The 15,828-nt window shown below is 35.6% G+C and overlaps 1 protein-coding gene across 4 annotated transcripts; it reads right to left on the minus strand.

The window, feature by feature from the left end:
- Window positions 1–6,774: 6,774 nt before the first annotated feature.
- On the minus strand, window positions 6,775–14,895 carry LOC113329381 (phenylalanine--tRNA ligase beta subunit, cytoplasmic-like). 4 transcript variants are annotated; one of them, XM_026576257.1, is made up of 20 exons: window positions 14,698–14,895; window positions 14,541–14,596; window positions 14,347–14,453; window positions 14,115–14,244; window positions 13,911–14,026; window positions 13,566–13,632; window positions 13,354–13,395; window positions 12,710–12,751; window positions 12,424–12,500; window positions 12,207–12,333; window positions 11,852–12,019; window positions 10,888–11,013; window positions 10,669–10,779; window positions 9,820–9,951; window positions 8,961–9,035; window positions 8,640–8,747; window positions 8,184–8,294; window positions 7,994–8,083; window positions 7,247–7,344; window positions 6,775–7,005 (listed from the first exon to the last, which is right to left on the minus strand). In XM_026576257.1, exons 1-19 carry the CDS (start codon window positions 14,753–14,755, stop codon window positions 7,276–7,278), a joined length of 1,812 nt encoding a protein of 603 aa, XP_026432042.1. In that variant the 5' UTR covers window positions 14,756–14,895; the 3' UTR covers window positions 6,775–7,005; window positions 7,247–7,275. The 4 variants fall into 4 exon arrangements, with proteins under 4 accessions (XP_026432042.1, XP_026432043.1, XP_026432041.1 ...); XM_026576258.1 differs by having other exon boundaries at window positions 6,775–7,011; XM_026576256.1 differs by having other exon boundaries at window positions 6,775–7,042.
- Window positions 14,896–15,828: the final 933 nt, after the last annotated feature.

Consider the following 15,828-nt stretch of genomic DNA (forward strand, 5'->3'; position numbering starts at 1 on the left):
TTTGAGTTAAGTGTGCGAGTGTGTTGTGGGTTTCTCTCGGTATTTATAGTGGTGGACCAAAAACTAGCCGTTTGGTAAGTGAAGAGTAATGAGCAGACGTAGCACAAACCAATGAGTTTGTTTTGAACAACGGTCATATGACAAAGTTGAAAAATTTTAATATTTTGAATTTTGTATTCTCCTATCCTGGGTAAAAAGAAAGAAAAAAAACAGAAACTGTAGAAATATTTAATAATTAAAAAAAATGTATTTTAAAGTTGAAGGGATTATATGGCAACTGGGGTTCTGGTATATATCTTTCTTGGGGTTTCAGAGATTATATGGCAACTGGCACTGGAATTGTGGTTTTTAGACGACCAGTAGACGGTAGAGTGTAAGGGTGCACAGGAACCGAGCCGGACCGATGGACCGAACCGGAACCGATGGAATCGTACCTGATTTTGGACCGAACCGAGGTACAGGGTACAGGTACAGGTACCGGTCCAAAATATAGGAACCGAGCTCTGGGGGTACAGGTACACGGTCCAATACAAGAACCGTCCCGTACCGGACCGAATTCCCGAATGATTATGACCGTTAGATTTAGGGGATAAGGGATCGTGTCAGTCGTTGGATTATAGGGGGGTATATAAGCTAACATTAACTGGTTACTTGGTTAGGGTTTCAGTTCTGTTTTTCGCCTCTTCTGTGTCTGAGTTCTGAGAAGGAGAAGAACTTCTTCTATCTTCTCTGTTAACCTTCACTTCAAAAGACTAAACAACTTGGAGATTGTCTTCGTAGTATTTTCCCTCACTGTGTTTCTTCTCATCGTTCTCATCCACTCATACAGGTTCAATTTCATTTCCTTACCAACTATTATATACCCAGCCATGGAAATGGAGAAATTAGTAACCCCAAACATTTACCATTGATTCTTGTTCTGATTCTAAAATCCCGCAACTCATTATTCAATTTGTGGATCTCAAACCTGCTGGAACCAGATTTAGGTAAGTGTTTTTTCTTTTCTTTTCAATTATTATTTTTTTGATTGAAACCATTTTTGTTTCATTTTTCATTTCTAGGGTTTTTTTCAAATCTCTAACTATGTCTGATATAAAATTATTGTTTTGAGATATGGGTGTTACTCAAAAATGATTATTATTGCTAAAGTTGTTCGATTCAGTGTTTCTGGTTATTTAGGGTTTGAGAATCTTGAGATGTCCTTTAATTCATTAGTCCGTGAAGATGACTTGAACCGTCTCGTGTTTGACTAATGATATTGTTTATGTTTTTGCAGCCTTACACTATAAACAGTGCCAAAGTAATCTTCTTGAACCCAAGGCCTCAGACAAGGGCTTGCAAGGGTTCCGCCAATATTTGGTACAATTGTGAGTTTATGACAGAATTCTCCAAGAAAAATATCACTTCTGTTCAAGTGAAATCAAGTGAGTTTGCATGCCTATTCTCAAAACAATGAAATCATATCATACAAATATGATTTACATGCCTTCTGTTAGGGGTGTTTCCCAATTGTCTATAGTTGACACCAACATAGCAGTTTACATGCCTTTTTCTTATGGAACAAAATTCTTCTGTGAATCACTGAATCTGTGATTGATATTAACGGATTGTTGTTTTCTCTAGCGAGTAGCGGCTTAAAGGATTTTCTTCATCTCCCACCAAACCTTCATAGCGAGTAGCGGCTTAAAGGATTCACTGCAATCACCGTAAGATCTTTTTCTTCTTCATATGGATGTTGTTTCTTTTACACTTCTGAAACTAAATCTATGCTTTTAGTGTTCTGTCACATTTTTGGATGATTTTTTTTGCTTTTAGATCTTTGATTCATGAGCAGTAGTTTAGCCGTGAAGATGGAAATGCTATTCTAAAGCTAGGGTTACCTAAAAATTTCTGTAATAGACTAATAGTTGTTTTTTAGTTTTGTGAATGCTGATAAAATGGTAACATGGGTGTTGAATTTGACTCTGAGTATTTAGTTTACCATTCTTTTGATTGAGTTAGTTTAAAGGCTATTTTAAAATGTTTTTTTAATTACTGAGAGGACGAATCTGTGGTATTGTTTGTTGAATCATAATCTTTTTAACTAACCTAAATTTGTTTAGTTAGGTTTTTAGATTGCGTCTTGGTTTAGCTAGAGTTAAAATCCCCTACATATTTATACTGTTTGATAACTAAACTACTTAAGTTAAATATTTTCCTAGTTATTTGTCCATTGCTGCAAACTATGTCCAAAAATTTCAATTTCTCTATAACCCACTAATGTACTATGTATGCCCATTGGAGTCATTTATGTCTTCCTCACTCCACTTCAAGGTGAACCATACATGTTTGTACAACCACCCAAATGAGAAATAAAAAAACAGGTAACTCCATTACTTATTACATGTAATTCTGGAAATGTGTTGTCTATTATAATTCTAATTCAACTGTAATTCAGTTGAGTTCTTATTTCATTTCTTGTTTGATTTCATTTCTTGTTTCATTTATTGTTTCATTTCTTGTTTCATTTCAGTCATAAGCTGGCATGGATGCATCAAGTCAAGCTCATGAAATAGCTACTCCTACACCTACAACTGCTACACCTACCACTGCCATAGATACAGTTGTTGGATCCTCAATGCAACCAACAAATGAAGCAGCACAGCCAGAGACAGCAGCAGTAGATGTAGAAGCTACTTCTACTCAAAAGAGTGGTAGTAAGATAACTTCTAACGTTTGGAATTATTTCAAGAGGTTAAATGTTCAAGATGCTGCATGCAATTACTGCAAGAAGGTGATAAAGGCTCATACTGGAAAGAATGGTACAAGTGGAATGTGGAAGCACTTCAACAGATGCAAGCAGAATCCTAACAAGCCAAAGCCAAAAGGACAACAAACTCTGACATTAAATCCTGCAGCACTGGGTGAGGATGAAGGTCAGTTAGTCTGTACTAATTTCAGTCAGGATAAATGTAAAATGGCAGTTGTTGAATTTATTATAATTGATGAGATGTCATTTAGAGCAGTTGAGGGTGAAGGTTTTAGGAGAATGATGCATGTCTTAGAGCCTAGATTTGTTGTGCCAAGTAGAATGACTATTTATAGATGTTTATTAGACATGTATGTATTAGAGAAAGAAAAGTTGAAAAATTACTTCAAGTCAACCAAGCAGAGGGTTAGTTTGACAACAGACACATGGACTTCACCAAACAATTTCAACTACATCTGTGTAACAGTTCACTTTATTGATCAGCAGTGGAAGTATCAAAAGAGAATTATTATGTTTTGTGAGGTTAGTGGTCACAAAGGAATTGACATTGGTGAGATGTTAGAGAAGTGTTTGTCAGACTGGGAGCTTAAAGATGTGTTTACTGTCACTTTGGATAATGTGAGTGCCAACAAGGTAGCAATGGATTATTTGAAGACTAGTACTGTTTCAAAGACAGGGGCAGAAGAGAGAGCTAAGTACTTGCATGTAAGTATATGTATATGAATATGAGTCATATGACTTACTTATTTATTTTACTTTCTACTTATTTATTAAAATATCTAATACTTGTTTGAATTCACCTTTTCAGGTAAGGTGTGCAGCTCATGTACTTGCACTTGTGGTAAAAGATGCTGTGAGGGTCTACAACAAATCAATTGCAAGAATCAGGTCAGTTGTCAAGTATATAAAAGGTTCTCCATCTAGGTTGGCTAAGCTTAAGCGTTGTGCAAAATTAGTTGGAATAGAGTCTAAGGTAACATTGATATTAGATGTTAAGACTAGGTGGAACAGCACATTATTGATGCTACATGCTGCAGAAGTGTTTGAAAAAGCATTTATTAGGTTAGAAAGGTATGACAAGGAATATCGGCAGTTGTTTTATTACCCAAAACAGAGTGAGAAAGATCTACCTGATGCTAATGATTTTGATATTGATGTTAATGTTGGTGAAGAAGAAGAAGAATTTAGTGAAGAAGAACAAGAAGAAGTTGAGGTGACAGGGAAGAAGAAGGCACAAAAGAAGAAGAAGAAGAAGGTAGTAGTGAGGAAACCTGCTCCATGTGAAGAGGACTGGATCTTTGCCAGAGGACTTGTCAAATGTTTGAAAGTATTCTTTGATGCCACTGTTGCATTTTCAGCCTCGACTAAGGTAACAACAAACACTTTCTTATGGCAATTAGTTATCATATATGAGCAACTAGTTGAGTTTAGAGATAATGTAGATGAAAATCCTTTTATTGCTACTATGGCTGGAAAAATGTTTAAGAAGTATAACAAATATTGGGGTGATTATGCAAAGATGAACCCTACAATCTTTTTTGCCATGTTGTTAGATCCTAGAGAGAAAGAAAAAGGACTACAATTTGCTCTTGATCTCTTGTATGGGAAGAGTTCTTCTAAGGTTGAATCTGTTATGAAGCTTGTTAAGTTGGATTTTAAGATTCTATTTGAAGAATATAAGGATGTTTATTCAGTTCATGAGGAGTCAAGTATAACCTATCCAGGGACAAGCCAAAGCAGTGGTAAGTAAACCAGTGACAGGGCCAAGTCGTATGAAAGAGTTGATGTCAAGGAGTAAGAGGTTCAAGAAAGGCCCAAATGATGATGAGGGAAAAACAGAGTTGGATAAATATTACATTGACGAGTATGAACAAGGTGAAGGAGAAGATGATGAGGAGGAGTTTGACTTATTGGGTTGGTGGAAGACCAACAGTACAAAGTATAAGATACTTGGACATATGGCTAAGGACATATTAGCCATTCCTGTGTCTTCTGTTGCCTCTGAGTCTGCTTTTAGCATAGGAAAGCGAGTCTTAAGTCCTTGTAGAAGCTCTTTATCTACAAGGACAGTTGAGGCATTGCTTTGCACACAAAGCTGGCTAAGGAAGCCAATACAACTTGATCTTCTATCTGATTACATACCAGATGATGATGTTGAAATTGAAGAAGGTAACATATTACATTATTACTTGTGTTTGGCAGTAATAGATATAGTCTAATGGTTACTAACTGCTATTTTTTTTTGCAGCGTTGCTTGGTCCTATCAACAATGATGACACCACAAGTGTTGCTGACATGGATTAGAAGATCAATATTCAAGGCTACTACAGCACTGCTAGACTGCTAGTTGTTCTTTTATCAGATTTTCTCATTTTCAAGACTTAGTGTGTGTCTGTGACTACTGCTACTTCTTTTTTAAGATTTTCAAGACATTGTTTATTTGGTTTGCCATTAATATTGCTACTTATTAGTTGTTGCTTTGAGATATTGAAAAATAGGTAAAAAAGTAAAAAACATGGCAGTAGGTTTTTTTTTTTTTTTTTTTTTCCCCTGAAATGGAACCGGAACCGGTCCATTTTTTTGGTACCGAAGGGTGTAAGGTACAGGTACTCGGTCTCGGCAAGAACCGAGCCGAACCGTACCGTGTGCACCCTTAGTAGAGTGCCGATATTGGGAGAATGAATGACTATAAAGAAAAACGAACAGATGCTGCAGCAGTACTCGTATATACATCAAAACTTCCAAAAAAAAAAATTACTCCCTCCATTTTTGATAAAATGAAAAAGTGAAAGTACCACTTTTCCAAAAACAGAGGGAGTGTTATTTAGTAGTTACTAATTTACAAGTTTTAATAAGTTGAAAATACCTAATAGTCCTAGAAATAATATATTAGAGAGAGTTTAGTCCAGTTGACCCAGTCACCTGTCTTTTTAGTTATTTTTGGAAAAAAAATATATTATAGTTTGGTATAAAAATTATAGTTTAGTCCTGGGATGATGTCATGGATGATGTAATTATCATCTTATAGTGACATAAATACCTTTTTAGATAAGAACCATATATATATATATGGGAAAAGCCAACAGAAAATATCTTATTTCAGATTTACTTTCTCTCTCCTTCTATTTAGTTTCTCTCTCTTTTTTTTTCTTCTTTTCTGTTGATGTTCATGAAAACGATGAAGAAGGATGAAGATGATAAAAAAAGATGTTGAATATGATTATAAAGATGATGAAGATGATGAAAACGACGGAATTTTTGTGTTTCATCGTCATTTTGTGTTGTTGTTGTTGTTGCTGTTGTTGTTGTTGAAGAAAATGGAGATGATGAGGACGACGATGATGATTTTCGTGTTTCTTTCTTCTCTGCTGTTGCTTCTGTTTAAGATGATTTAGACGATGAATATGATGAAGACTATGAAGATTTTTATGCTATTTGGATGTATTTTTTTATCTAGATGTTGAAGATCTTGATCTTGATTTTGCTACTCGTGTTAAAGATGAAGTTCTGCTACTGTTAAAGACGATGATGTTTGCTGATGCTGTTGAAGATGACGAAAATGATGAAGATGATGGAGTTCATTTCTGAAATGAAGTCTGTTTTTTTAGGTTTTTATATGGAGTTCATTTCTGGTTTGAACTCTGGTTTTTTTAGGTGATTTCTGGAGAAAAAAATGAGTAGAAATTAACACGGAATGGTACTTTTATCCATTTAATATTTTTAAATAATTATGGACCAAACAGTAAATGTGTTTTCCCAAAAGACTAAACTGACTTGGGACCACGATTATTTTCCCTTTTAATAATTTACCGTGGATCATATGAGTATTCACATCTGTGTGTCGAATCCAGCTGCTAAAGTTGGTTCCGGTGGTGAGTAATTTTGCTAATTGTAGTCGGGAATGGCAAACACTACTACCAAATGATATTAGCTTTTATGGTTGATCAAGAAATTAGCTATGACAATTGGAGCATTATCAGAAACAAAATTTAAAAATTAGAGATGGTACTACGTAAGATCACACGAAGAGAAAATTGAGAATAATTAATTCATTAGAATGTTGAAAAAGAATTGTTCTAAAAACTTTTTGAAGAGGTATTGATACAAAAGTATACATTGGTATAAAGGACCATGCAATCCTGAACAAGAGCAAAATCCTTCTGCAAAATCCTTCTGCAAAATCCCAACCTAGCCCAATGTTTTAATCCTGATAGTACTTCCAGCTGCTGAGTAGAACTCCTCGGACTGGGCTCAAACTACACCTTGGCATCAATCAACTTTCAGGACAAGATACTAATTCAGCAAAGAAAGCCGAGATGGCTTGGTGTTAGTCATGAGGGCAATCACACCCCTAACAAGATGTAGTAAAAATTAACAAGTACACTCACTCCAGAACTCCAGAATTTTAACATGTAGAATAATCATTCACTAGATTAACCCTGGGATATTCTTCTAATCTTAGCAAGATCAACCAAGGACAGGATATGAAGTTGATACCTAGATGTCTGGCTACGGTGTCTGAAGCACTATAAGAAACACTCGATGTCCATTTCCATGTAGGAGCATGGGAAGTTGATGCTGAAATTGCCCAGGACCTGATATTTCACAGGGGAATAAATTCAATAACTCGTACGCACTTTCACAACAAAATACTAGCAGGAATAAATTCAGTTAAATACGCCATGTTAAATTAAAAAAAAAAACACTGACAATATTAAGAACAAAAACACTGATTTGGAATACAAAACCATGAAAACAGAAGAGATGGAATAGGATTGTTATCATAAGCACTTGATTAGCTTATCCATTGCTTCTTGTGATTTGTCTTATTTAAGTAGTTAAGTAGTATTATCCAGGATAGTCAGAAAGAGGAAACAATTCATTTTAAGGCCTAAAAGAAAATTTTCCTTAGTGGGAGGCATTTTTTAGCGTCCTAGCCAAGTAGTTAGAACGAGGAAAATGGGATCTGAAGAATATGTAACTGACTCAGACGATAACCTTAGGCATGGGTAAACTTAGGCATGTAACATGAAGCTACATGGTAAGTTTCCACAACATGTATGGGTCATGTACGGAATCTTGATGGTTACTTGACAGTCAATATACCAATTCGAACTAGTACGCCTTGATTACTGAACTACGTCACTACTCGTTGTGGGAGAACCTTCAGCAGTTTTGATTAAGACAAAAGAAGAAAAACAAGAATCTGACTGTCATCATAAGTTTTCGAAAAATGATTAATACCTTTGGATGCACGATACCGAGAGTGCCGACTGGCTTTCCGTTTAGAACGATCCTGGCTTCTCTTCCCGGAAGGAATGCAGAACCCTCAGTCTTCTCGCATGATACATTTTGGGAAAATAAGTCGAGAATCTCAGGAATACAAAGAAGCAAAAAACGCAATACATATTGGAAAGAAAGAGTAGCAACCAACCCTTACTTTTGATGCAGATATGAAATAACCATTACTATCTCCAGACAGGGGGTCCTCAATCCAAGGTACATCAACAATTTGCATGATTCTTTGCACGAGGCCACTAATTTCCTGAAAATTTGTACAAAATTACTGAACTATACCACAAAAAATAGAGTGCACTGCCACATTAACTAAAGTTTTAAAAGAAGACCATGAATCTATGCTATCGGTTAAAAAAATTACGATTCCTTGCTTATTGTTTAAAAAACAAGGAATCATAACAATGGAGCCAGCTACATAGTTCTCTTCTGCAGTACTCAATTTTTTCAGATTGGGAAAGCTAATGACTAAAAGAAACAACACAATGCTGTAAAGGAAAAACTCATATTTAACTAGTTGCTAAATATATGTCCCACAGCTTTCATACTAAGAGAATCATTTAATACAGTTGTGCAAACACTTTCGAGATCATACCTCGTAGCCAGAAGTTTCACTGCAATACAGAGCTGCAACTTTTCGACTATTTTTGGCACCAACATCTTTGGTATCATCTAGAAGCACAACATCGCCCATTTCGAATATCTAAGAAAACATAATAAACGTTATGAGACTCATGCACCATGTAGCATATTACTTCACTCATGTTGATACAAGATCTAAGTAATCTAAGCATATTATGAGCAAGATGTTCTCTCATAATTAAATGTTATGATTGGCACAAACCTAATCAAAAACATCAATCAACCATCTACATCACATAAACCCATAATTTTATTAGCGAATGTGAATTGATACCTTTATGGGCTTTGGATGGTGGTTGTTCTCTCGAACAGTTTTCAGCAACCCCGACATAAGACTTGTTCGAGTAGCCTGGGAAAAAAGCAGGATTAGGTGATAAACTTGAAAGTCAAATACACTTGCAAATACTTGACACCAGGACTAACAGTATATAGTAAAGCATTGCAGATGCAGTTTTTAGTCTTTTCCAATCAGTAGCATATGCATTATGCATCTTATCTTGAAGGCTTGACATTAAAACACTATCAGCTTTTATGATCGAAGTAGAAGGACACAGAATTCAAGTATATATTTATAAAACAGAGGTCACGAGTTCTCTCGAACAGTTTTCAGCAACCCCGACATAAGACTTGTTCGAGTAGCCTGGGAAAAAAGCAGGATTAGGTGATAAACTTGAAAGTCAAATACACTTGCAAATACTTGACACCAGGACTAACAGTATATAGTAAAGCATTGCAGATGCAGTATTTAGTCTTTTCCAATCAGTAGCATATGCATTATGCATCTTATCTTGAAGGCTTGACATTAAAACACTATCAGTCTTTATGATCGAAGTTGTAGGACACAGAATTCAAGTATATATTTATAACACAGAGGTCACGAGTTCCAGGCTAAACGTATAAATATTTCCATGAAGGTTGATGCTTGTTCCTTAAACTAGGGGACAAGTTTCCCAAGCTTATAAACATTGAAAGGAAGATGCTGCAAATGAAAGTTAACCTTGTGTCTAGATAATCTATAGGATTGCAGTTCTTGGTGTGTGATCCAACACTCAACACAAGTGATGCAATCTCTACTGCGTAATTAGGTGCAATGAGAATCAGATACTAGAATAATAATCAGCAAGTAAACAAACCTCAAAATCCGATGAACGGGGGTTTGCAACGGTTACAGATGTTTTGTCATCCTTTCTGTTCAACATGGAGAAATTTTCTTCATTTGAACATAATATCCACGTCAGCACCTCAGTAAACCCAGCTGCCACTATCTACACGTAAAGAAAAAACAATATATGCAAGGTTCCAAAAGCTACCAAGAAGAGAAAAGGTGCAAAAGATGCGCAAATTCTTAAGCATCGTGCTGGATATGTTTGTTTCTCGGAACTGTACATAGAAACTTATATCTATTAAGTGTAAACAGAAATATAAAACTAGATTAGCTGAACAATCCTAATGAAATTATTATTTCATACTTAGCCTTTCAGCCAGAGAAGGCTTAGAATCACAGGTCTTGGGACTAGCCGACTAGGAACATCTAGTTCTACTACTTTTGACGTCCATACTGGGTCTCACCAAGTATATACTGGTGCAGATTTGTTTGTGAGGATGTAACCACAACAGCACTATAATGTGTCCAAGTTGCTAAAGCAATATAAATGATTTTGTTACAAACTTATTCTGATATCAACTATTGGCCCCTCAACAATGGAATCTTATCTAAATAAGACAAGGTTATTGTTGTTCTAGGCGACCCCTTCTTGCATGCACAGTTTTTTTGTGCCTAAGAAATTAAGGCAATGAGCTTCATAGAGTAACTAAGAAACCAGCAACTATGCCAGCGCCAGTCGGCCCAGTCCTTTAGCAGAGGTAAATAATGAGTCAAGTAAACGATAAGAAACCGCAATAACAACAATATATGGCAGCGGTTACATCAGAAGGAAAAATATATCAAAAACAATCTGATGCATTACTTCCTATTCCAGTACCTCCAATCTGATAAGGTAGCTAAGCTGACTGAGGGGTTGCTGCCTTCCTTGTGTTGAGAGCACAGGCTGTGTTCTTGGGATATTATTGAAACCATAGGCAACGGCGACATCCTTGGGAAAGAAAAACAAGCAGAATAAAATCCTTGTCAATATACAAAAATGTCATCACAGACAAATGTTTCCCTGAAATAGAATGAGCAGAGAATACATTTGGAATACCTCTGCCACATCACAAGCTTCAAGAACATCACTTCTGGTTGGAGGTACAGACACTCTGATGATGGATTTCTTGTCACTTGATATTTCCTCCGCATGCAATTGCATCTTAGTTAACAAACTAGTAACCTAAATTTAAGGAATGATAATTTGGGATTTAGTAACAAATAAAAGCTCAAGTACTGTACTCAAACAGCATCACATTTGGTTGTTGTGAAAGAAATAAAAGCACCATCAGGCCTCGGCATAATATATATGACCATGTTGCTGATAAAGTAAATATACTTAATTACTTACTACACTAACTCACTAAACCAGACACACCCAAAGTTCGCCGAAAACTTGATGGGGAAAAGAAAAATACCTTCATAAACAAAGTCAAGTCAAGTTCTCAGCCAGAACCAGGATATACTTCCATAATTCAATAGGAAAAAAGAAAATATGTCAAAACATGTTTTAGGGATTACATGAACCCCGCCACTTTGAATGTGTGCAACTCCTAGATAAACATCTCTAAGCAGCCTCATCTTAAAGCATGGAGGTGCAAGTTGTTAGAATACATGGGATAAGTTCCACCGGCAGGTTCAGCAGGGCTTAATCTTTAGACTTCTAAGGATCTACTAATTCCCACCAAATCAGCCTGTTAACTGCAACCTAAATAATCCAAGGATTGGTTTGGGCCAGTTGAATTATTTGGATTGTCAAGTATAGACCAATTTATAACTGAATAGGTCTGTTTTTTTAGCTTTGCCTACATCCCCTTCGCTACTCTCTCCTTGGTCTAATGCCATATTGATTTTCTAAGGTGAAGTTTACAGATTTCCTAAATGATTTTCCTGGTTAGAACTATGTGGGCTCCAAAAAACCAAGGCAAACACCAATGCTCAAAATATGATTTGATAGATGGGAGACCAAATATAGTAAGTACACTGAACTAAATATAAAGAAATTTCGTATGCTGTGATACCTGACTTGCATCCAGCGGAACACCAATTCTACCGGTGATTTTCGTCAGAGGAACTTCCATATCAAAGGATGACAGGTCAGGGAAAACACAGGACTCACCGTTGGAGCATATCACTTCAACGGGCTCAACCTCAAATTTTCTTTCGCAGTACACTGAGAACATGCTGACCTGTGCGCATATCAAACAAATCATTGCCTAAGCCTAAAACAGATAAGGTGCAAAAAAAAAAAAAAAAAAAAAAAAAAAAAAAAAAAAAAAAAAAAAAAAAAAAAAAAAAAAAAAAAAAAAAAAAAAAAAAAAAAAAAGGCAAGTAAATAAATCATAATAGAAACTTCCAAATAACGTCATAGCTCACCATTGTATTCAATACAATATTTGCCTTGGTCAAGTCAGTTGCTGTGCATTCAATGAATACATTCTTAGTTCTTAGCGTTATAGCTGACCGTGCACCATTAATAATTGGAGGCAAAGACAGCACCGTTCTGCATAAAGAAACTTAACTTTTGATGAACAAATAAATTTAAAGAGGAAAACTACAGTACTGCCGATTATGCACCAAATGGCTTGCGTACCTGTTGGAATCATATATCACGGGGTAAACCGGTGAATTCTCAATTATATGTAGAAACTTCTTCAGCTTCATATCAGACTGCGAGAAAGAAAATAATAGGTAAGAGGAAATTAACCCATAAAGAAGTACCAAAAATTGTAAGATAATATGTTCAATTGGAATAGCTATTCCTAAAAACGCAAACGCAGTAGTACAAGTTACAACTTGAAGCTTAGACAGCGATAGAAAAAGCTTAGACAGTGATAGAAACTCAGAAGCATTGTAAATGATGCATCAGTAGTACTTACGTTATAAAACTTCATTAGCTCATCCGCCCTGAAGCTTTTGTCCTAACAAGAAGCAAGTTACAATTGATCAATGATATCCAGACTCAAGCAGCTCCACATTAAAAAAAGAAAATTCAACGAGGTTTAAGAGATCATTGATCGTGATACTGAAGCATGGCTACATGAAACATAAGCAAAACAAAATATTTGGAAAGGGTAAGATTAAACACTATTTGGAAAGGATAAGATTATACACCACAAGCTGTTCAATGGTTTATAATAACAAAGTGAATACAATGCACCCCGTTAAAAATCGTCGCCAACAGGTGGAAAGTGACGTGAACTACAAAAGGGGAAAGCATGTGACAGTTGGTCACTAAAATCAATTTAATGCGAGTATCTAACAAAAACCCTGGGGGGCACTGTAAGTTAAAGAAGGTTCCACAAGCATTCTCAATAACATAGCTGACTAAACAAGAAGCCTGGCAGACAAGTATTCACTGCAATAAGCCTGGAACATCCTCAAGGGAAGCAAATCAAGAATGGAAAGAGCGCCATATTGCTGCTGACCAAACTAAGCTTTTTAAGGTAACGTGAGCATTTCAGCCGAATACATTTTAGAAAGTTCATAAATGCGATACTACTCTAAACATTCTAATGTTTACCTGTTTTAGTGGCACGAAATTTATCTCTTCAGGTGCGAGAGCCTGGAAATAGAGAAACGGACGTAAGTAAAAGATGCAGCAAGGCAGTTTAGCTTTGTTGAACTACAGGGAAACACACTGTGCACAACAATATAGAGACCTAGAGACCTAGAATAAGATGTCGCAGGAACTAATAATCAAGGATCATACCCATAATCCATAGTGAAGAGTACCTCATATGTGAAAGGCCCTTGTAATGTGTCCAAATCATGAGTGCCAATGGCAACTAGAGTTCTCCTCCTGAACCAAGTTAAGAGAAGTTAGCTTTTCCAGTTAAGAGATTTAACAATTTTGTAGAAGTACTCATTCAACATTCAGTAATCATGTTATAACTTCAACCAACAATGCAGTTGATGCCGGTCCATAAGGAGAGCAAAATATACATACAACCGATAATTGATCGCCAATTGAGATTGACAGGTTCATCAGCTATTAAACAAGCCTATGTAAGTGTAATAAAGTAAAAACAAGATGATGTACACATTTTAAGAAAATCCTAATGGAAACTTCAGTTTTACCTGCATATGTTCTGATGAAGCTTATCTTGGAGGTCAATGAAACTTTTATATCTAGCTTCGTCAAAAGTGATGCCTCTTAATACAGCACAAACAATGAAAGGTCGGATCATGGAAGTCTACAAGATAAAGAAAAAAAATGTTCAACTTCTAGCTACATTCCATCGGAAAAAAGAAAATAAACTACTTCAGGTAAGATATTAATACCTCTTTTTTCACATGCATTTTAAGCATGGATTCTTTAGGAATATTAGATAATGTATATGTAGGGATTTCATCAAGACCTAAAAATATGCGAAGAGACCGCACAAGCCCTTCAATACAAAGCAAATCATATCTGTCCATTCACATGTACAGTAATTATTATGTGTCCATTTATTATTAATATCCAAACCAAATAAAATAATTAAAAATACAAATTGTGATACTACTGAAATACCTGTTTGCTGGGATTTCAACTTTGTAAATAACCTCTTCATCTTCTGTGGATTCATCTTCTACTCCATCTAAGTGTTTCTCTTTTCTAATAATTGCTTTCTCAGTTGTCTAAATTAATGAAAAAACAAACTAGAAGTTAATGAATTTGAGACACTAATTAAACCCTAATGTCAAAGATTTGAAATGTCTACTTACAACATCGTCAAGCTCGAGTCCATATTCCATACATAATTCATCGAATTCATCTTGAGCTGTTAAAATCGTACAAAATGTAGACAGTCAGAGACGTAATTCAACAAAAAAAAAATCATGTGAAGAAAATAAAACAACAGTAGGATTTACTCATACGTACTGTAGGTTCTTCCAAGAGCTTTGAAAAGATCATCTCTAACAACTGAAATTTTAGGCATAGTTTTGGATCTAAGTCTCGCTTACAGATCTGTTCTTCTTCACTCTCCGCTAGGGTTTAGTTAAAGACTGGTGGGGAGAATAAAACGAGACTTGCAGAAAAGATAACGGAGTGTGAAACAAAGATTAGAATATCGGGATACAATCTTTACTCTTTACGTTTTATACTTGCCCAAATATCGGAATACAATCTTTAGGTTTTATACTGGCCGAAAACAGGTTTAGGTTTTATACTGGCCGAAAACAGGCATGGGAAACGGCCCATAAACATGGAACTGAAACGGCTCGCTCGACAGCATCTGTCAATTGACCCCCGACTAGTTAGTAAATATATGGGTCATTTATTGATATGCCCCCATTTTTTTATATATTTATTTAGAATCTTGGTAAAGGGGCGGCAAAGAATGGTAGAGGGGCGGCAAATCTAATAAAACAAAAAGGGTCATTAGGTGGTAATTCAAGTGTCTCTTATCCAAAACAATATGGAAATGACCAGTTAACCCTTATTGTTAATAATCAAGATTAGGGATTGATAATCAAGTTTAGTGTTTGATAATCAAGATTAGTGTGATAACTAATTTTCACTTATAATAACTCTAAAATCAGATTTTTAGAGTTATGAAAATTAAAAAAAAAAAAAAATTAGAGGAGAGAAAAAAAAACTTAGGTGATATTTGTGAAACCCTAGATTTTGATTCACTCAACCAAAATGAGTGATTTCAGTGGCAACTTTGAGGTGGGTGAATCTCTATATGATATAAAAAACAAGTACTACATACCTCTTGATGGAGATCCTGATATGGAGTATTTTTTAGATGGTGTAGATGTTTTAACCCAAAGTGATGGTCAATCACAACCAATTGAAGAAATTAGCCAACAAAGTGGAGAACCAAGCACTGAAAATGACCAGGTATACTTATAAACTAGGTCCCATTAGTTTTTTGTTGCTCAAAATTCTCTAAAGTACGTAAAAATATCAAACTTTTTAAATTTTCAGAAGAACATACGGTTGGAATTGAACTCATTACCAACCGTATCTAGTGGTTACGGTTGGTAACTTGATCAGTTACCAACC

The sequence above is a fragment of the Papaver somniferum genome, unplaced genomic scaffold (assembly GCF_003573695.1).
Source record: "Papaver somniferum cultivar HN1 unplaced genomic scaffold, ASM357369v1 unplaced-scaffold_116, whole genome shotgun sequence".
Lineage (NCBI taxonomy): Eukaryota > Viridiplantae > Streptophyta > Magnoliopsida > Ranunculales > Papaveraceae > Papaver > Papaver somniferum.

Excerpts from the sequence above, each read along its gene's own strand:
- LOC113329381 (XM_026576257.1), bottom strand. The coding sequence starts at position 14,755 with ATGCCTAAAATTTCAGTTGTTAGAGATGATCTTTTCAAAGCTCTTGGA. Across the intron at positions 8,295-8,639 it reads GTGAAACTTCTGGCTACGAG|GAAATTAGTGGCCTCGTGCA; the intron begins GTATGATCTCGA and ends ACAAATTTTCAG. Across the intron at positions 8,084-8,183 it reads TATCTGCATCAAAAGTAAGG|ACTGAGGGTTCTGCATTCCT; the intron begins GTTGGTTGCTAC and ends TCATGCGAGAAG.